The sequence below is a fragment of the Talpa europaea genome (genome assembly GCF_964194135.1).
Source record: "Talpa europaea genome assembly, chromosome: 11".
Classification (NCBI taxonomy): domain Eukaryota; kingdom Metazoa; phylum Chordata; class Mammalia; order Eulipotyphla; family Talpidae; genus Talpa; species Talpa europaea.
In genome coordinates, this window is record NC_140078.1 from 98,564,614 (window position 1) to 98,584,559 (window position 19,946).

General features: G+C 52.0%; 2 protein-coding genes across 2 annotated transcripts; both read left to right on the top strand.

Moving 5' to 3' along the window:
• Positions 1–1,473: 1,473 nt before the first annotated feature.
• On the top strand, positions 1,474–13,125 carry EFCAB12 (EF-hand calcium binding domain 12; the record flags this gene model as incomplete). The annotated part of the gene is made up of 9 exons (XM_084247830.1): positions 1,474–1,525; positions 3,465–3,928; positions 5,109–5,291; positions 6,481–6,637; positions 8,151–8,341; positions 9,420–9,633; positions 11,498–11,669; positions 12,206–12,262; positions 12,873–13,125. The coding sequence occupies 9 exons, from the start codon at positions 1,474–1,476 to the stop codon at positions 13,123–13,125; spliced, it is 1,743 nt and encodes a 580-aa protein (XP_084103956.1).
• A 1,537-nt stretch (positions 13,126–14,662) lies between these two features.
• On the top strand, positions 14,663–18,883 carry RPL32 (ribosomal protein L32). Its single transcript, XM_084247698.1, has 4 exons — positions 14,663–14,700; positions 16,357–16,457; positions 17,016–17,197; positions 18,704–18,883. The coding sequence occupies exons 2-4, from the start codon at positions 16,362–16,364 to the stop codon at positions 18,831–18,833; spliced, it is 408 nt and encodes a 135-aa protein (XP_084103824.1). The 5' UTR covers positions 14,663–14,700; positions 16,357–16,361; the 3' UTR covers positions 18,834–18,883.
• The last annotated feature ends 1,063 nt before the right edge of the window (positions 18,884–19,946 follow it).

Here is a 19,946-nt window from a genome sequence, read left to right on the forward strand (position 1 = left end):
GCTACCCACATGGCTCAGCAGACCTCTCCTGTCTCGCCCGCTGCTCTCCTCAGCAGTGTACTTAAGTCAATCTGCCTGTTCTGTTCCCCATTCTGTCTCTGGTGAATCCTTTCACTCCCCCACACCTCTAGCCTATACCCCAATTCTTGTATGCATAAATAAATAAATCTTTAAAAAAAAAAAAAAGCTTTACTGTTAAAAAAATGAAACAAAACAAAACAAAAAAATCTTTGTATTGCAAGGGGCCTCCCTGGTGGCACAAGGGATTAAGTCTCAGCACTATGAAGCAATCTGCAGCCACTGCAGCAAGAGTTCGATCCCCGGCCAGGGAGCTAACCCAAATGGCGCAGCAGACCTCTCCTGTCTCACTCGCTGTTCCCCTCAGCAGTGTATTTCAGTCACTCCTCCTGTTCTGTTTCCCACGGTCTCTGGTGAATCCTCTCACCCTCCACAACTCTGGCCTGTACCCCAGTTCTTGTGTGCATAAATAAATAAATATTAAAAAAAAACCAAAACACTCTGCATTGAGGCAAAATTCCCAGACCATAAAATTCATCATTTAAGCACTTTTAAAGTGTACAGTTCAGTGATTTCTAGCACATTCACTATATTGCACAAGCATCATCACTAATTTCAACACATTTTCATCATTCCAAAAAAGAAGTCTTGCACCTGTTAGCAGTCAATCCCAATGGCTCCTCTCTCCAGTATCTGGCAACTACTAAACGACTTTCTGAGTCTATAGATAACAGTGCCTGTTCTGGACATTTCTTATAAATAGAATCATTAAAATGTGGCCTTTTGTGTCTGGCTTCTTTCACCTTAATATTTTCAAGATAATAATATTTAAATATCTGTATTGCAGCACATGCCACTACTTTATCTCTTTTTATGACTAAATAATATTCCATTGACTAGCCCACATTTAATTTATCCATTCATTAAGCTGATGGACCTTTCAAGTATTTGTTCTAATACTCGCTTCTCCTTAACTTCGTGGCTCCCTGTTATAGCGGCAAATGGTGCCAAAAAACACAGCCTCCCTTGGGCTGGCACTCACCTGGCTTCCTACACTCACCTGGCTTCCCACAGCCACTCCTGAGGAGTCAGGGCCTGTTCTTTAAAGAGAACGCCAAGATCCACAGGAGTTCCTACGGTTTACCAGAAAACCAGGGCTTCATGACTCCAGATTCACGGTCCACTGGAGCAAACTGAGAAATCCTGTGTTTCGCCAGCCCGGGACTCTGCGCGGCCTGGCGACGATTTCCCAGCCCGAGTGCGGCTCCGCGCGCAGCAGCCTCCGCTCGCCTCCTACGGGCACGGGCGGGGCGTCCGTAGTCCTGGCAACAGGAGGCTTCTAAGCACTGCGAGTTGTTCATCTCTCGAAAAACCTGGAATGAACTTTTCCCATACCTTGACACCCTCGCCAAGCAAACGCAGTTAGGATCGTCTTCCACACCCACTCCCAGCGCCATGGAAATCGATTCCGCTGAAAGACACAAGGCTCTGATCTTGTCACTAATCGGTAAGCTCCTGGGGAGCAGCGCCGCCTCCAGGACGCCCTCCGATCCGGGCAGACGCCTGCAGGAGGGGTGCAGGCAGGACGACTCTCTCATTATGCAGTCTCCCCTCTGCCTGAGGGTTGCTAGGGAATGCGGGGTGGGGCAGGTCCGCGCCTTTCTCATAGTTCCAGGGCTGGGCTGGAGGAGGAGGTCTAGGGGCTGTGGCTTGTGACTAGAGGTGTGGCCCGCAAAGGTGTCCAGACTGGCACGTAGCCTGCGTTTTGAATGTGCTGGTGCAGGAGAAGAGACATGGGGGCAAAGACAGTGTTTTCAGACTCCCAGCGATAGCATGGTGGGGCAAATCCTTGGCAAAGCCCTGCAACCTCAGAGGTGAAGCCAGACAAATAAAGGGAAATTGCAGATAAGAGGGAGTGAATGCTGGGTCCAGGGGGGGCACCCAGAGTAGGAGGTTGCTGAATGGGGCGGCTGGAGAGGAACTGGTCCAAGGCCTGGGAAGCATTCCTTCCCCTGGCTTCAAGAATCCAAGTTATTCTGCAGATCAGGAGGAGGAGGGAAGCGCTCCAGAAACAGCCTGCCAGAGGTCGGCAAGCGCTGGTGGTTTGCGTGTCATGGAGATGAGAGACAGGAGAGTCAGAGGCCACAAGACAGAAAGATGGCGCGAATCCAGCCACCCCAGTGATGGGGTTGGGAGTATCAGCAAAGGGGGACACTGGGTGTGGGGAGTGAGCAGGGAGATAAGATCTGGAGATGTTCCAAATGTCCAGGCCAAAGGTGGCATGGTGAGGGGGAGCAGCCCGGGCTAGCGGGGACTGTGGTCAGTGGAGGCTGCTGGGATCGGGTACACAGTCTGGGCCGCGGTAAGGAAGAACAGGTGAGTGATGAGGTGGGCAGGGTTTGCGAGGGAGGGTCATGCGACTGATTTTAAAGGCATGGAAAATTTTTAAATAGGTACGGTGAGCATATTAAAAAAAGAATAGGGCCTCCCCTGGTGGCGCAGCATTTGAGCGCTGGGTTGTGAGGCTGCCCGCAGCCTCTGCAGCGCCAGTTCGATCCCCGACTGCTCCCCGGCCACCGGCGAGGGTCCCATAAAAAAAAAAAAAAAGGATAACAGTGCATTTAATATGAACAGAGCAACTCTGGATGGACTGATTCTACACAGCACCACTCAACCAGGTAGGTGTCAGCATTATCCCCATTTTACATGGGAAGAAACTGAGGCATGGAGAAGATAGGGCACTTGCCGGAGATGGTGCGGCCAGTCAGCAGCAGAGCCAGGCCCAGACCCGAGCATTCCGGCTCCAGAGCCTCTGCTCTTTATTAACCGCTCCACTGCCCGGAGGATCCGACCAGTTAGTAAGGCTTTTTAAAAGATGGTTCTAGGGCCTCCCCGGTGGCGCAGCGGTTGAGCGCTGGGTTGCGAAGCTGCCCGCGGCCTCTGCGGCGCCGGTTCGATCCCCGGCTGCTCCCCACATGGCGCGCAGACCTCTCCTGCCGCCCGCTGCTCCCCTCAGCAGTGTGCTTCGGTCCTTCTGCCTGTTCTGCTCCCCGCTCTGGCTCTGGTGAATTCTCTCACCCTCCCGCGCTTCTGACTGTACCCAGTGCTTGTATAAACAAACAAACAAACAAACAAAGAAAACATGCCTCTATAAAAATAAATAAATAAATAAATAAAAGATGGTTCTAATTGCCAGAAAGGAGTCGTGGGTGGGTAGAGTAAGAGAAGAGTTTGAGGAGATTAAACAAGAGAGAGCATACAAAGCCTGTAGCACAGCGCCTGCCCATCTGCTTGGATGTCATTATCTTTGTCATTATCTTTATCATCAATGATGAAGCCTGGAATCTGGGTGCCTGAAGCCCAGCCGGGTGCTAAAGCATTTTCCCTTCTCGATCCATTAGCTGTCTTCCTGAAAGGCATTCACCTTCTAACCTTCTTCCCCCAAGGGCTGTGCCCGTCCAGGGACTCTCTCGATGAAGACAGCAAGAATGCCAGCGAAGACCCTGTCTTCGACCCTGAACTGGTCATCGCTCACTGCTTCAAGCAGTTCAAGCAGGAGAACTTCTGCCTGCCCAAGAGCCGCCGGCGGATCATCATCTTGCCCCCGAAGAAGGGCCAGATGCCCGTCCCTCCCGTGCTCCAGCCCCAGGCTGCCCCACAGCCCACCCCCACATTCAAAGCCCTGGAAGTGGAGGATTCCCAAGAACCGCGGGAAGACATGAGGACCTGGATGAGCCAGAGGCTGAAGCTTCGGCAGAACCTGGAATCATTTGGCGACGCAAAGAAGTGGCTGCAGAACAAGGCCAGCCTGACACCTTCTGAGGCCAAGGTTCTAAACAGGCTCCGCAGGAAGCAGCAGGTCCCGCTGGAGAAGCCCCTGACCGTCATCCCTTTCACCAAGGCGACCAAGGTGACCAGCCCCTTCTGCCAGATGACAACACTGAGGGTGTCTGGGGCGAGGTGGGGTGGGTTCACCCCATTTCATGGAGGAGCAGACAGAAGTCGTGAAAGGGAGGAGCGCTAGTGGTCCACTTCTGCCTAGCGCACGTCCCTGGAGCATGGCAAGCAGCCACTATTTACTCTGGCGGCCTCTGGGTCAGCAGGCTGGGAGCCACATCAGGCCCCTAAACCTCCCACTCTTCTCTTACTCTGCCCACCCATGACTCCTTTCTGGCAATTAGAACCATCTTTTAATCATCAGCTGGGGGGCTCAGCCTCATTCTCATCTAAAGATGTAGGTCCTGCCTGAGCCTCTGAAGCTTGACTGAGCAGGAGGCTCCACTCCCAAGCTGCCCTCTCATGGCTCGTGGCTCGGCCTCGCTTCCTCCCACGTGGGTCTCTTCCAGGCTGCTTGCGGGTTCTCACCCGGAGCGGTTGGCAGCCCCTCAGTGGACAGACTGAGGAGGAAGCTGCAACACCTTCTCTGACCTCATCTCAGGAGGTCTCGGTTTCCAAAGCTCCACACAATAGCTTCCACCACATTCCCTGTGTGAGAAACAAGCCACTAAGTACAGTCCACTCTCCAGGGTAGTGAGATTCCTTTGAAAGGAGGAGAGCTGAAGAATTTGTGGTTATATCTTACAGAGTGGGGAGCAGAACAGGCAGATCTACTGAAATACACTGCTAAGGGGAGCAGGGGGAAACAGGAGAGGTCTGCTGCGCCATGTGGGTAGCTCCCTGGCCGGGGATCGAACTCATGCTGCAGTGGCTGGCGATAGCTTGATAGTGCTGTCCTTAACCCCTGCGCAACCAGGAAGGCCCAGGGGTGCATTTTAGAGCAACAAGAGCCCACTGGGCATAGATACTTATGGGGTAACAAGGAAGGATGTGGATGGGAATGGAATTTTAGTTCTCATGTTGTCCAAACCTCTTGTTTCCCCTGGAAAAACCACGGCCCAGAGAAGCAAAGTCCCCCGGGCTTTCTGCAGCAGAACACAGTCACCCCGACTCCCAGCTCTTTGGCCTCCATCCTGTTGTCTGCAGATTGCTGTTCAGCCTGCCTCTCTCCCACTTCTCTCTAATTCTGGGGATCATGTCCCTTGGCCTGTCTCCCCTGAACTCTTTCCTAACCCCCGCCTCACCTCTTTCAGAAGAAAAGTACCCGATTACTCCACCGATCAGTCCCCCAGCTCCAGCTGCCCCAGCCCCCAGCCCTGTTCGCCTTCTACTCCTATGTGCGCAGCCGCAAGGTCAAGATCATGGAGCTATTTCACAAGGTGGTGCGGGCTGAGAATCAGATCTCCAGGGAGGAGTTCTTTCTGGCTCTGAAGACGGTAAGTGTACCCCTCCTTCCAGGCTGGCCTCAGTAGGGAGGACTGCTCCCACACTGCTCCCCACTGGTCCCCTAGTGCTTCCTCCTCCCCAGGTTCTGAACCCACTTAAAAGTATGCAGGGACCCCAAACTATCAACCTCATTACTCATAAACTCAGATGGAAAAATGTGGCTTAACTTGCAGCCACATCAGGCCCCCAAACCACCCGCGTACCCATCTGAGCTTGAAAGGTCCTACCAGAGGGACAAGTGTGCTGAGTCCACCCATCACTGGCGAATTGCTTGGGGAATGAACATCTTGTCCATCAGACCCCAGAACTGAGCACACAGAGAGCTGGGCCTTTAAATCTAGTTCCTCAGTCCCCCCCAGCCGCATTTAGGAACAAGGAAGCAGGGAGAGTGGGGCAGCCAGCGAGGCCTGGGTGATCCTGGCAGGACAGAAAAGAGAGACCCACAGTCCAGCCCTCTGGACATGTGAAAGTCTAAACTTTCATATCTTTTGAATCGAGATACCTTTTAATCTGCCTCTAGGAAGCTGGTTTTAGGGTTTTAAATCATCACCAGTTTTCCCACTCTGGTTTTAGGACATGGAAATGTTTGAACAAGCTCCCAGAGCCTTAACCATGACAAAAAGCTGAGGCGCCTTTAATCATCAATAACTAAAAAGATTAAATCCTTTTGAAACCTTTAGCACCAGGAGAGTTTTGGCCGTAAAGGCAGCTCGGTGAACTATGGCTACAGTCGGAAGCTGCAGAACAGGACGAGCTTTCCTTTGCTGTGGCTGACCAGCATTACTCTCCTCCGACACTGCCGCCATCATTAAAAGAGTCACGGGTGTTGTGGCCTGGCCCCATTTTACTGCCGTTGAGGGAGGCCCCGTGTTCCTGCCTGGTTCCGGCATGGGAAAGCTATCACTGGACTGGTGTGGAGGGGGCGGGGACCAGAAGGGGAAGGAACATTTCTGCAGAAATGATGATGTGTCTGGACTGACTTGGAAGGGATGGGATGACTTGGAAGCAGGGGATACCTGAGGAAAGGCGGCGAGTGAGCCAGTGCTAGGGCCAGGAAGCAGCCCTTGGGTGTGATTTGGGGTGGTTGTGAGTGAGACTGGAAGGCGAGGGGCTGCGGGGCTGCGGGCAAGGCCCAGGGATCCTGGACTGGAGCCTGCTGTCCTTGGCCTGTCCCCTCAGTTTGGAGTCCCTCTGAAATACCAGGAGGTGGAAGATGTTGTGATCTATCTTAGCTCCCTGGGGAAGAAAAACACCATCACGGCAGATGTCCTGGAAAGCACCTACAAGAAGTGGTATCTGGATGAACAGAAAAGCACCCTGCCAGCTACAAAACGGAGTATGTCCCCATCCCACCCCCCCAAACCTCTCACCCCCACCCCATGCCTCCACATCCCCATCGTGGGAGGGGGCATGGTGGGAGGCAGCTGGGCTCACTCCCTGAGCGTGTTCCCAACCCTGCCTGACTATGTTGGCCAAGCCACGCCTGCAGCTCAGCACATGAATTTCCTACCCTTCTCAGAGTCTCAGGGAACCCCAGCCCCCCAACTGCCTCCCCCTCCATTAGTAATGTCCCAGAGCCCAGCTCATCCTCAGTCACCTTGATGTGGGCACGCTTCCCCCACCTCCATGCTCCTTTTGCCTTTTTATTATGCATCACCAAAGGATAAAGCTCAGCATTATCCTCTAAGTGGGCTGTGAGTCATCTGGTAAGTGACCCCGTGCACGGTGATGCATGTGTGCAGCCAGGTAGCGGCACCTGTTATTTATGAGTACTAATAAACTCGAAGCCAAGTGCAGGTATCTCAACATTCCCACTAGTTCTCTACCCTGGGTGTCTCTTGTGTTGCCTAAAGGGGCAGCAGTGCCAAGAGTCTGAATGCCTGGCTCAGAGGAGCAAAGATGGTAGTATTGGGGGTGCCCTCTGAAGGTGGGGCAGCGTTCCCTGAAGCATTAGCTCAGTCGATCCTTCAAGTACCCCAGAGGTGAGGGCTATGCTTCACACTCTGAAACTGAACCTCAGAGAGGCTGAGCCGCCTGGCCACGGTCTCAAAACCAGAAGGTGGCAGGGCCAGGATTTCATCTCAGCCCGGACAATGGGGGCTGAGCAGGGGCGATGGGGTTCTTTCATTCATTCGGAGCACTGTTGAGCACCTCCTGATGCTAAGCACACTTCTGGAAACAGCAGTAAAGAAGCCAGTGCCCTTGCCTTTGGTGGCCATCCATGTAAAGGGATAACCAAGATGATGTCCAGTGACCAGTGCTTTGAAGACAATAGGACAGTGTCCTGGGGGGGGGGGGGAGCAGGCGGAGTCAGGGAAAGCACCCCTTTGAAGCAAACACCTGAGTGATGAGGAGTCAGTCTGGAGCAGGAAGTGCAAACGCCCGGATAGTTTTCAGGATAGTCTTCGGGACAGAAAAAAGTTAGGGTGGCTGGATGGAGCTCTTGAGAGAGAGCTGAAGAATTTGTGGAGGAGGAGAGCTGAATAGTAGGAGGTAGGTCGGGTGGGAGGGCAGCAAGTTCAGATGCTGCAGAAACTTGCAGACCTGGGAGAAGATTCTGGGTTTTAGTCTAACCCAGAATTAGAGAGGGGGAGGCAGTGGAGAGTTTTAAGCAGGGGAAAGAAATGACTTGGTTTAATTTTCTAAAGGGTCCTATGTGCTAGGTGGTAGGGACAGGATGCAGGGAATGAGAATGGCATCAGGGAGGCTGGGGTCGTGGTATGGGTGAGGGAAGAGGCCACAGTGGAGACAGAGAAAGGGACAGCTTCAAGATGACACGGATGGACACGTGGGAAGTGAGCAGAGGGTGCCCGGCATCTTTTATCCCCCCTCTGTCCCTCCCACCCCAGATTATAGATCTGCCAAGGTCAAAGCTTTATGCAGTTCACCCAAGAAGCAGGTTGATGTAGCCCCGGAGCCTCCCAAGATGGACCTGCTGACCGTGCCTGTGGTCAACGTGGAGAAAGAGTCTCGGCCACTGACCCTGGAGGAGATGGAGGATGTTGGCAAGCGGTACCGGGAGAGGAAGCGGTGGCTCAAGGTATGACAAGGGGGTAGGGACCAATTTGCAGGGCCACCCCACCAACATCTTCTAGGGGGAGGGTTGTGGGGAGGGAGCTACTTTTCCTCTCTGAGCCTCCTTCCCTCCTCTGTATGATAAGAACAGTGCCTGCGTCACAAGGCTGCTTGGAAGAGGAAATAAGAAGGTGTGTCTGGAAGCGCAGTGTTCCTCTCCCCATTTTGTAAAGATGACTTTGTATCCTGAGACCAGGACTGCAGCTTCATCACAGCTGGAATCCAGGCACCTGGCACAGGGCCAGCCCTGAGCAGGCATTCCAGAAAGACATGCTCAGTGAAGGAAGGATGGATGATGTGAATTAATTCATCCAATAAATATTAAATGGGAGCCCATGTGTGCCCTCCTGTCCTTGGGAAACTGAGAGTCTGGTTAGGGAGGCAGTTGGTATTCAGGTGCCACATATAAATATTTCACATATGGATACATATATAATATATTCATATATATAATAAAAGGTCAGGTGTTGGCAAGCGTAATATCAACAAAGATATGATTCAGTTGTTTGACCAGAAAACCCAGAATGCTAGAGCAAGTACTGCAGACTTTTCCTATAGGACAGGCCAGATAGGAAATGTCTTCGGCCTGGCTGGCCCCATAGTCTGGGTCCTATGCCATGGGGTGAAAGCCGTCACAGACGACACGTGAGTGTGTGAGTGTGTGTGAGTGGGTTTCAATAACACTCCATAAAAACATGTGATGGGCCAGATGTTGCTCTGAGCTGTACTTTGCTAATTCTAGTGTTAGAAGCTTAAAAAGCCAGAGGTGGCTCCACATTCCCCAGATCCTTCTACCTGGCTTTGCCATCCTAAATCTCAAAGCCACAGACGGCTGCACCTGCTTTCAATTTGCACACAGCCAAACATTTGAGTGTGAGTTTTCAAGTGGAAGCCTCTGCTGTGTGTGAGAATATGTATGTGGGGCATACATCACACATCCTACTGTATCTATTATAAGTATGGACTTGGGGTGCACCTGTGCTCCACACTGGACCCATCACACACCGTGTGTACACCGGGTGTGCTCCCTCTGCTGCCCACAGATGCCCCAGCCCAACATCGACTACTCGGAGCAGTGCCGCGTGGTGCGCAGCGGCGTCAAGCAGGTGGACGACCACTGCCTGCCGAGCACCATAAGCGGGGAGATGGGGGAGCTCATCAACATCGCCCGCCGGGACACCTTCCTGGTCTACCTGCAGTGCTGGAGGCTCTGTGAGTCCTACGGCCTCCCGCTGACGGAGGACATCCTGATGAAAGGTGAGGGCTTGGTGGCTGACCCTGGGCAAGAGGCCTTGAGGACCCAGAGACTAAGCGAGGGGGAGGCGTGTCCTTCCCCACCCTGGGGGCCTGTGGCAGGGGCCCTGGGAAGAGGAGGCTGAATCTGAAGTCATGGCGACAGCCTGGTGTGTTGGGCTCAGGGTCCAGACCTCACGCTCTTGTGAGCTTGGGGTAGATGCCTCTCCACAGCTCTATTATTTTCCTCCTCCTGATTTTACAGGTAAAATTTTTACAGGTAAAACTCGCCCACTTAAACTTTTTGGAAAAATATAGAAATATAAATTCCCCAGCCTGAATAGGCCACCATTAATATTTTATTGACTATCCTTTTCATAACGCTTGTTCTTTTCCATTTACACAAAATATTTAGGTAAATTATTTTTAAATCAAGTATATATATTTAAGGTATAGATATGTATTTAAGGTACATTTATATGTTTAAGTGTATATATATCAAGTGTGTATATATTTAAGATACATGTGTGTTTAAGTGTATATATATTTAAGGTGTGTATGTATATATATACATATAGATATAAAGTATTTAAGATAATTTAAGAAAATCATGAATACTTTTTTTTTTTAAGATTCATTTATTTATGCAAGCACTGGGTACAGTCAGAAGCGCAGGAGGGTGAGAGAATTCACCAGAGCCAGAGCGGACAGCAGAGCAGGCAGAAGGACCGAAGCACACTGCTGAGGGGAGCAGCGGGCGGCAGGAGAGGTCTGCGCGCCATGTGGGACCCTCGCAGGCAGCTGGGGATCGAACTGGCGCTGCAGAGGCTGTGGACAGCTTTGCAGCCCAGCAGTCAACCGCTGCGCCACCAGGGGAGGCCCGAAAATCATGAAATACTTTTAAAAAAATGTTGATGCCATCTATCTCCCCTTCCCTCTCTTCCCTTCTCACCTGTACTTTCTTGCTCCCAAATAACCAACGCTAGTAACCTGGAGTGGAACCTTCCATCACTTCCTAGAACAGGAGAGGGCTGAGTGTGAAAAGTGCTGTTCAGCAGTTGCAGGAAGATGGAGCCCCTGGCCCTGTGTTGTTTTTTTTTATGCTCTGCACTTAGAAATGTCTCCCAAGGGTATCTGTGAGACTGATTCAAGACAAGGAGGAAAGTGAGTTGAACTAGGGGTCAGGCATCATCCTCTACTCCCCCAGGGGCCCCCCAGCAGGATGCCCTGCAGTGGCCTGCCCCATCCTAACAGTGCAGGGCCTGGGACAGTGCTCACCTGCTTGTAAACACGTTCCCTCATCTGTAGTCCAGTCAGCAGTCCCCTGCCGCCCCACTTCCCACACCAGTCCCTTGCCCACCCCATTTCCACACCAGGCTCTATGCCACTTCACCATGGAGGGGGGACCGGGTCTGAGGGAGTCTCTGAGCTTTTTCGGCAACTTGCGATGAATCAACAATCACAAAAGGTTAAAAATAATGTATATAAGAAAAAAATCCTTTTGAACATAAAGGTTAATTTATTAAAAAACCAAACCAAGGGGGCCTCCCTGGTGGCACAAGGGGTTAAGACGCAACCGACAAAGCTACCTGCAGCCACTGCAGCATGAGTTCGATCCCCGGCCAGGGAGTTACCCACATGGCACGGCAGACCTCTCCTGTCTTGCCCGCTGCTCCCCTCAGCAGTGTGTTTCAGTAAATTGGCCTGTTCTGTTCCCTACTCTGTCTCTGGTGAATCCTCTCAACCCCCTCACACTTCTGGCCTGCACCCCAGCTTTTGTATGCATAAATAAATAAATCTTAAAAAAAAAAAAAAAACCAACCCTCTGCCCCCAAGGCGGGGCAGGGAGGAGCCTGGCTGACAGGCATGCTCCTTTTGCTGTTCACAGCGCTGCTCTACCCCGGAGACAAGATCATCCTCCAGCAGGATGAGGTGCGCCCTATCCGCCAGCCAGGAGGCTACTATTTGGACTCCAAGAAGATCAGCCGCCTGAAAATGGCCCAGCCCAGGCTGCCGCCCCTCGAGGAAGACGCTAAGAAGCTGGACCAGCTGAGTGTCAGGCCAGCTTTCTCCCCTGCCCTCTGCCTCCTGCCCGGCTGCTGGCCCCTCAGCTGCAGGGCTGGGACATGCTCAGGCTGTCGTGTCCTACCCCAGGCCAGCGCAGGCTTCCTGAGAGAGTGCCGTGGCTGACTAGTGGTTCTCACAGGCCCAGCTCTGGAGAGTGTGTTTTCACCACCCTTGTCTTCAAGCTGGATTCTGCCCTGGTTGGGAAGTCCTATTCTAGCAGATGAGAAACCCCCACAGGGGAAGCGACTTGTCCAAAGTCACCCAGTCAGCAGGTTATAAGCCCTGGTCGATGACCACGTTGGCCTTACTGATGAGGACCTGGCATTCTAGAGCCCCCAGCCTGCTGGGTGTTCCACTGGAGCCTGGGGGGACAGAGTCAGCTTCCCACCCCAGGCAGAATAAATTCTCCTTTCAGAACTCTGGTTTAGATTCAGATGTGCCCACTCCTGGAAACCCCCGATCTATTTCCCGAAGCCCTATCAACCTGGATTTCCCTTCTCCTGGTAAGATACCCCTCTTTCTCCACTAGGAGATCACCAAGGAAATTCAAGAAGATACAATTTAAGGAGTTTGAGGAATTTGTCAGGTGTGTAATAATCATCTAAGTCTGGCAGGGGGACTGGGTCTGGCTTCACCCCGGAGCATGCGCCTGGGTCTCCGCATGTCGCAGTGTTGGGGGTGCCTTGGTGCCAGGCGGACACTGCTCCATGAGTTGTCCCTCTGTTGCCTTGTTTAATCTCATAGTAATTCTACAAAGTTACTCTTAGCACCTCTTAGTCACCTGTTTTACAAAAGAGGAAACTGAGGCACACACAGGTTAAATATCTCTCACCCACTTAGCAGTGGCAGGGTAGGGATTTGAACCCAGCTGGCTCCAGAAGATATTTTCTGAACACACATTAAAATGTACAGATCAGATGGGGCATCCCTGAGTGGGATTTGGAGGCAGTCAACTGGGCTCAGCCAGGTGCTCACTGTGTAGCTTTGGGGACACCACTGAGCCTCTCTAGGCCTTGGGACCCCATGGGTAAGGGAGAGAAAATAACAACCTACCGCATGGAACTGTAGCCAAGACTGAGATACTGAGACCCTTCATTTCACCTCCACTCTGGACACAGTGGGTTTGCTCCATTGAGGAGCAACCCTTGCCCTGGCCTGTCTGCCATCACGATTTTCCCTGTCTTCTCCTCCTCCAGGAAGATGCAGATGAAGAGGCTGGATGCTACACAGCAAACTCACCCCAATTTCTTCTGGCCGGGTCACCTCCTGGACAAGTTGCGGCTCTACCTGCCCACTGTGACTACGGATCGGAGCCTGGCCCTCTTCAGCTGTGTCCATCGTCAGCCCCCCATCTATTCCTACCACTCCAACCACTGGTGGCCCATTAGGAACAAGAACTACCTGACCTATGCCTATTACGACGCCTGCAAGGTGTATCACATCAACTAGAACGGCCCTGGTGGTGTTGGACCCAGCCATCCTGGCCCTGGGGCCAATATTGCTGGCAACCCAGAGTCATAAACATGGACCAGAGAACCAGACACAAGAAAACACTTCAGTGGCGTGGCCTGGGGCCAGCTCTCTCCAGACCAACAGAGTCTCAGAGGGCAGATGTAAAATTTTTTAGTGTTTCCCTCTCCTGACATTGGCCCTTTTGAAATAAACCAGGTGGGAGTTACGATTTCACTGATCACCCAGCTGATGTGATTTCTTGAACAGGACCTGTGGCTAGAGGGTGTTTGGGAAGCTGGGGGCCTGGTGCTGGGGGAGAGGACAGTCACATTCCTTGGGGTGTCAACAGGGATGTCTGCATGGCACCACCAACATCTCATCCTGGGATGTCTGTGCCCACGGGCAGCAGCACGCAGTGTCCCTTTGCCCTTCTCTGTGAAAGAAAGTGGAGTGTGGCCCCTATCCCCCAAAGTCTGAGCTTTTAGGTTACTACTTCCAAATCTTTTGCAATTGGAGGAATGCTCTCTGGCCCATGAGGCTCTCGTCTGCGAAGCTCACCTTACCCCACCAAGACCTTCAGGAAAGGCATCATGCGGGGGCAGCTTCCCTGCTCCACATCCCAGCCGGCCTCCCATCGCTGAAGGATAAGCAGAACTCATGCGGTGTGGAGTAATCATCCATACATACAACTGGATTTTAATCTCAACCCTCTTGTGAGTTGTCAACACTGGCTCCTTCCCCTTCTCACTTCTCATTCAACTCACAACACACCCAGTTCAGCTCTTTGTCCACATGACCCTGGACCTTATCCTCTCGAGATCACTGATGATATAATATACCTGTGTTCGAGCTGTGGAATCAAGTAGGTATTTTTTTCTCCTGAAATCTGATTTTCAATCATCTTAAAAACAAAAGCTAAGCAAAACAAACCAAGAACAACAATCTAGAACTAGGCAGCCTAGCCTAGTGGTTAGAAGTGTGAGTTTTGGAGTCCAGTCTCCAAACTTCACTTTCTACATGTAAAATCGGGAAATAGGACTATATCATAGACTTGTGGGAACTACCTCACTGAATGACAGCTATTATATCCTAATAAGCCTACGTATTTTTCACTCTAAATTGACGTGAGGAAATTATTAGGAAGTTTCTGTTTTGCTCCCTCTTGGCCATTAGGAGGCGCAATTTGGAGTTGAAGAAACGCGGGCGGAAATAATATACAACCTGGATTATCCTCCGGGAAGCGGCTTCAATTTCTGGCGGAAGTGGATGCCCCTCCCACCAGGTCCTAGAAGCTAAGAAAGAATGCTTACTTTTTACGCAGTCCCAAGCGCAGCTGTGAAAACTTCTGTACTACTAGCTTGCATCAACATCTACGAAATCACACGTAGCACTAGACATTTTTCAGTATTGTTTCTCTGACGTGTCTTTATTTTCTTTGAAGAGCCAAGAGCCGGAAGTAACCTCCTTTTCCCTTCCAGGACCCAGAGGTTAAGTCCCATCAGCCCTTGCGCGCACCAGTCTCTCCTCTCTTACTCGGCGCTGCCTGTGGTGGTGGCGGCCGCTTCCTCTCCGGTGAGTCTTAATCGTCCTCCATCAGCGTCTCTGTAATTTCTCGCTGGCCTCCGCGGCCTCTAGTGAGGAGGCCTGCCATCCCGCCCGGCTGTCTTAGTAGGGATTGTCCTTGCTGGGTAGCTGGATTGCCTACAAGACAGCGAAATGGCCCGGCCGGTAATGAGGGTTCTCGGTCTCGGGCCGCTTGTCCTCCCGCGGCGGCCGCCTGGTCTACCCAGCTGCGGGCGGCATGTTTGGGTCCCGGCGGCGCAGGCCGCTGATTGGGGCCAAACTGGGGGTTTTCTGGTGCGGGTGGAGGCTGCGGGAGCGACCCCCGGGTGTCCCGGCCTCACGGCTCCGGTTCGGGTCCTCGGGGCGCCTCGTGCTCCGGCCCTGCCCGGCCACGTGTGTCCTGCGGCCGCGGCTCCGAGCGCCCCTGGCTGCGGAGACCGGGGTGCCGGGTGGAGGGGTCGTTTGCTGACTGTGCCCGTGGGGCGCCTGCTGTGTGTCCCAGGAAGTGGACGGCCAGAGCAGGAAGGGGTCTGCAGTGCTGTTAGAGGGCAGCCCCGATATTGAGCGGGTTCCTGGCTGGGGGTCCTCACCCGCGCGCTTGCAAGGGACTTATGAATACTCCACTGCAGGCGCACACAGAAGGTTCATAGAAGGTTTATTGACAAGGGAAAAGGAAATGAGGAAAATGGACAACTCAGGGAGAAAATAGGGAAATAAAGTCTCTAATGCGTCCTACCCGATCCGACGACCTGGCAACCCAAAAAGCACTTTGGAGCTGGCCGGACGCTGGGAGCTGGCCGGGAGCCAAAATGGGGGGACCCTCCAAAGCCTACGTGTCTGGCTTTATACCAACCCGGCTGCTTCACCCCACCCTCAGGTCCCAGCCACCTTCCCTTGGGTGGTGATGGGATTTGGGGTTCCCAGTGTCTTTGGCTTTGGCCTGGGGTGGGGGCGGAGTCCACAAAACCTGTATGGCATTAGCTTTAGGACAGCCTTTTCCCCCTAACAGTAGGATAAAAGGGTGTTGGGGAGTACCACCCCCGAGGAGGGTTAAGTTGGTACCAATCTCTGAATGCTGAAAGACCCCGAGGCCTTTTTGATGTACCTTGTGGTTTTGTAACAGGGTGGTCCCCAGGAAACCTGGAACCTCCCCCTTTCCTGGGGACCACCCTGATACAGTTTTGTAGGTATTGCTGACCTGCAGCACCCTAGGGGAGTGGTAAGGTTCAGGTACTGCAACTCTGGAAGCATTCTGTCATCTTCATTTTCCGAGTGAGAAAACCTCAGGCTTGGGTTCAAGGTGGCGCAAGGCTCACACAACTGAAAGAGAATGCACTAGTTGGTGTGGAGTGAGATCTGCTGCCCTGGCACACTGATGGTTTGGTGGTCAGGGTTGGCTTGTTTTCGATCAGTCCTTGGCTTTTTTCTTGGTTCTCGGTGGGTGGGGAGAGCTCTGACCTCCCAGGATCGCGTCTGGAGAGTGGCTAGTATTCTGCCAGCTTCGGAATTGGGAGGGAAAGCAAGTTCTGCAGAGGTACCCATTCCATTCCCAGCTTGCTCCGTAGCTGGTGATTGGAAGACACTCTGCAACAGTGCTCAAGCGCTGGGCAGGGAAGCCTCCTCCCAGGACCCTCGTTTAACACCATGTCTGCATCTTTCTCGAAGGCATCATGGCTGCCCTCAGACCCCTCAGGAAGCCCAAGATCGTCAAAAAGAGGACCAAGAAATTCATCCGGCACCAGTCAGACCGCTATGTCAAAATTAAGGTATAAAGCCCTGGGAGGGAAGCCAGTGTTGCTGTGAAGAAAGTGGATCCTAAACAGGCTGTTGTCCGACTGACATCACCTGATCAGAATATTGCCTTTGGTGGGTGAACTGGTTTGTGATTGGTGGAAGCTTTGAAGACACTGCTTTTCCCTGAGTATGCCTCACTGACAGTTGATGTTCTGGCTGCTTGTATAAATTGAAATTTAAGTGACATGGAACACCTGACTGTTTCTAGGTTTCTAGAAGGCTTATATTGTATCAGGTGTTTCAGCTGACTGGCCAGTAGAGAGAGATGATCATGTTTTGCAGGCAAGAAGCTGTAGGGCCTAAGAGGAACGAAACTGCTCTTCTTCTCTCACTCTCCACAGCCCTTCATATTCCATCCATGTCTACATCCCGGGTGGTCAGGGGCAAGAGCCCCTATTTTTTACAACAGAAAATACAAGCAAAGACAGCTACCGCTTGGTATATTTCCTTTCCACTTGGCCCCCCTCGGGCCCAAAAGGGATGAGTGGGCTGTCTGCGCAGACCCTAACTGCCTCCTCGTTTTCTTTCAGCGAAACTGGCGGAAACCCAGAGGCATTGATAACAGGGTGCGCAGAAGGTTCAAGGGCCAGATCTTGATGCCCAACATTGGTTATGGGAGCAACAAGAAAACGAAGCACATGCTGCCCAGTGGCTTCCGCAAGTTCCTGGTGCACAACGTCAAGGAGCTTGAGGTGCTGCTGATGTGTAACAAGTGAGTTGGGTCCCGCTGCCGGGGCGGGTAGCAGCAGTGAGCGTGTGCGAGCATCTGGCAGGGGTGCTGTGCCTTGGAGGTGCATTTGGGGAGATAGGTTTTCTCTTGGGAGCTTAGAGAATGCTTGTCGGGGACTTTAAAAGTTTCCTTTGCTGGAGAGTGGGGATCTTGTTCTGCAGAGCGCAGAGAGCCAAACTAGGAAAGAGGAGGACAAGGTAGAGGGTCTGTCAGAAATGGTTGTCCTGCGTGGGGAATGCCCAAGCCGGAGGAGCTTGTTCGAAATGGTATTTACAGAAGGTCCATCTGTTGTGAGTTCTTCCCCATTTCACACTCCAGTGTCAGTTAAGCATTTCAGTCAACAGTGGCCTGAGAACGTTAGATACAACAGGTATTTTGAGACTGCATTCATGTAATTTACTGTGGCATGTCCTGTGACGGTGTCGTTTGTAAAGTAAACCATAGTGTGGGTGGGTAGGTAGGTACGAGGGGAAGCAGTTGGTATAGGATTCCACCCTATTTGGTTTCAGGCATGCACTGGGGCCAGGTCTCAGAAAACACACCCTGCTGACCGGGGGGGGGGGGGGGGGGCGCTACTGGACAGTCATCATTAAATGCACATGGATAAGGTTTTTTTTTTTTAAAGCTGAAGACTAAGAGAACATAAGTTGTAAAAACAGATTATGGAAACATTTTAAAATACACCTACTCTGAATAGGAAACAAATTCTTTGGGTTTGCTTGTCTCTCACTGTTAAACTTGTTTCCTTACAGAGTTCCTTGAGGGACCGATATACTCCCACTGTCTTTAGTCACTCCATGCAGTCTTCTCTGGCTCCAGGCGCAGTGTCTTTTCTTAACCCACTGTTGATGATCTCATAAGTCACTTCCTTGCGGGGCTGATGTTGCCTTGGCAGTGAAAGATCGATGCCTGGCGCAGCAGTCTTCAGGAGACTTAGGGGCAGCTGCTGCTGGGTTGCTTCAGGCAGCGTTACTTGCAACTTGAATTTTGTCTCAACAGACAAAACCTATAAAATGCCGTGTTCTGGGCCTGAGAGCCCTCGACTTGATGCAACTATTGCATTCTGCTCTTGCTTCGTTGGCAAGTGCAAGCTCCCCAGTGCTGCCTTGAATCTGCCAGGTTAGCCAGGCTGATGGAGAGCCTCTGGGACTGAGTCGTCCTGGCCCTGTCCGTTACTTAATACATGACTATTCATGTCCACCTCAGTGGGCCCTGTCTTCCTTAAGTGGAGGTGGTCCCTGGATGTACAGGCTGCTGTGACAGTGCGATGGAGAACAATGCAGGGTGCTTTTGACGCTACTGGGGAACATGCTCAAGAGCCTTTCAGCACGTGGAATCAAGGGGGTCAGGACGGGGGGCATACAGGTCTCATTTGACACTCTGCTTAGTGCTATGACATGATCAGTTGCCTCCCCAGTGGAGTTGCTGGGGACACGCCAGTGTGTTATAGGCTGACTTGCTCCTTACCACATCCTGGTTTTCTTCTAGATCTTACTGTGCCGAGATTGCTCACAACGTCTCCTCCAAGAACCGCAAAGCCATTGTGGAAAGAGCAGCGCAGCTGGCCATCCGCGTCACCAATCCCAATGCCAGGCTGCGCAGCGAGGAGAACGAGTAGCCGGCTCCCGCGCGTGTGTTGTGTTAATAAAACCACCTTCTGGCAATTCCCCCCTTGCCGTTTACTCCTTGGTTTCTTATTGAGGCAGTTTGTCCCAGAGATTGTTCTTTTGCTGTTGATCATCTGTGGACTCTTGAGTTCAGAAGTGGTTTATAAAGAAAACTTTGCAGAGAACAAGGACTTGGGTGCCCAGACCAGGCCCGTCAGCTCCAGTTGGAGCTGGAGAAGAGGGGGAGAGACTTGACTTTTGGGCCAAGGTTCTGACACCCTTAATTGAAAGACCTTAGCGCTCTAAGCAGCTCCATCTGCAGAGTTGGGGGACAGCTGCCCTGTATGTGGTTCTTGTGAAGATTCAGCAGATGCAAAAAAGGATTCAGGTTAATTTCCTAGCCCCTTATTTTGGTGCCACCGCAGCAGCCTATACAAGCTGTACAAGGCGGTGATGCACAGGCCCTCCTATGTGCCCAGCCTGGGCTGTTTGGAGGCAGCTTTCCATCCCCCTTACACGATCCCCAGTTTGCTGCTTCCAGCACATTCAGCAGTTTTTTAAGGCGTGGGATCCTCCAGTGCTGATAGTCAGGGCCTCTTGGTAGAGAACTGAACCTGATTAAGCTCCCTTTCACCTGTAGCCCTAACTCCTCCCTAGGCAACAACAGCTAGGGGTTAGGTGTTTGCATTGCAAGGTTAGGATGTTGCTTTGCCAAGAAACAGCCTCAGCGACACAAGGCAAGGTGGTACCCGGAGTGTAAGATGCTTACAGGGCGCAGCTTTCCCCAACCTGGTCAACCCACTGGGAATGCCACAGTTAAGGTTTTCCTGGCGCCCCAGCTGTGACGGAATTTAAGTCCCTTAGTTCCAGGAGGTGTCTGTTACAGGTTGGCAACTCTTGAGACATTTGTTGAGTAAACTGTTGGCCTTTATTTTACAACTTTTCAGTTGACTTGGAAAGTATATTAACGGTCTATTGAACAAGAGGAATTGTGTGAGAAAATAGTTTGTCTTCTTTTAACCTTGGAGAGCATGAAATTCTTTGGCCTGTCACTATTTCTGTGTCCTCAGTACTAAAGACTAGAAATAACATGCGCAGATCCTCCCCCAGGACACTCAACTGGT

What these genes read in the sequence shown, in the direction of transcription:
- RPL32 (XM_084247698.1), top strand. Translation starts at nt 16,362, where the DNA reads ATGGCTGCCCTCAGACCCCTCAGGAAGCCCAAGATCGTCAAAAAGAGG. An exon ending in ACCGCTATGTCAAAATTAAG is followed by an intron (nt 16,458 to 17,015) that starts GTATAAAGCCCT and finishes GTTTTCTTTCAG; the next exon opens with CGAAACTGGCGGAAACCCAG. An exon ending in GTGCTGCTGATGTGTAACAA is followed by an intron (nt 17,198 to 18,703) that starts GTGAGTTGGGTC and finishes GTTTTCTTCTAG; the next exon opens with ATCTTACTGTGCCGAGATTG.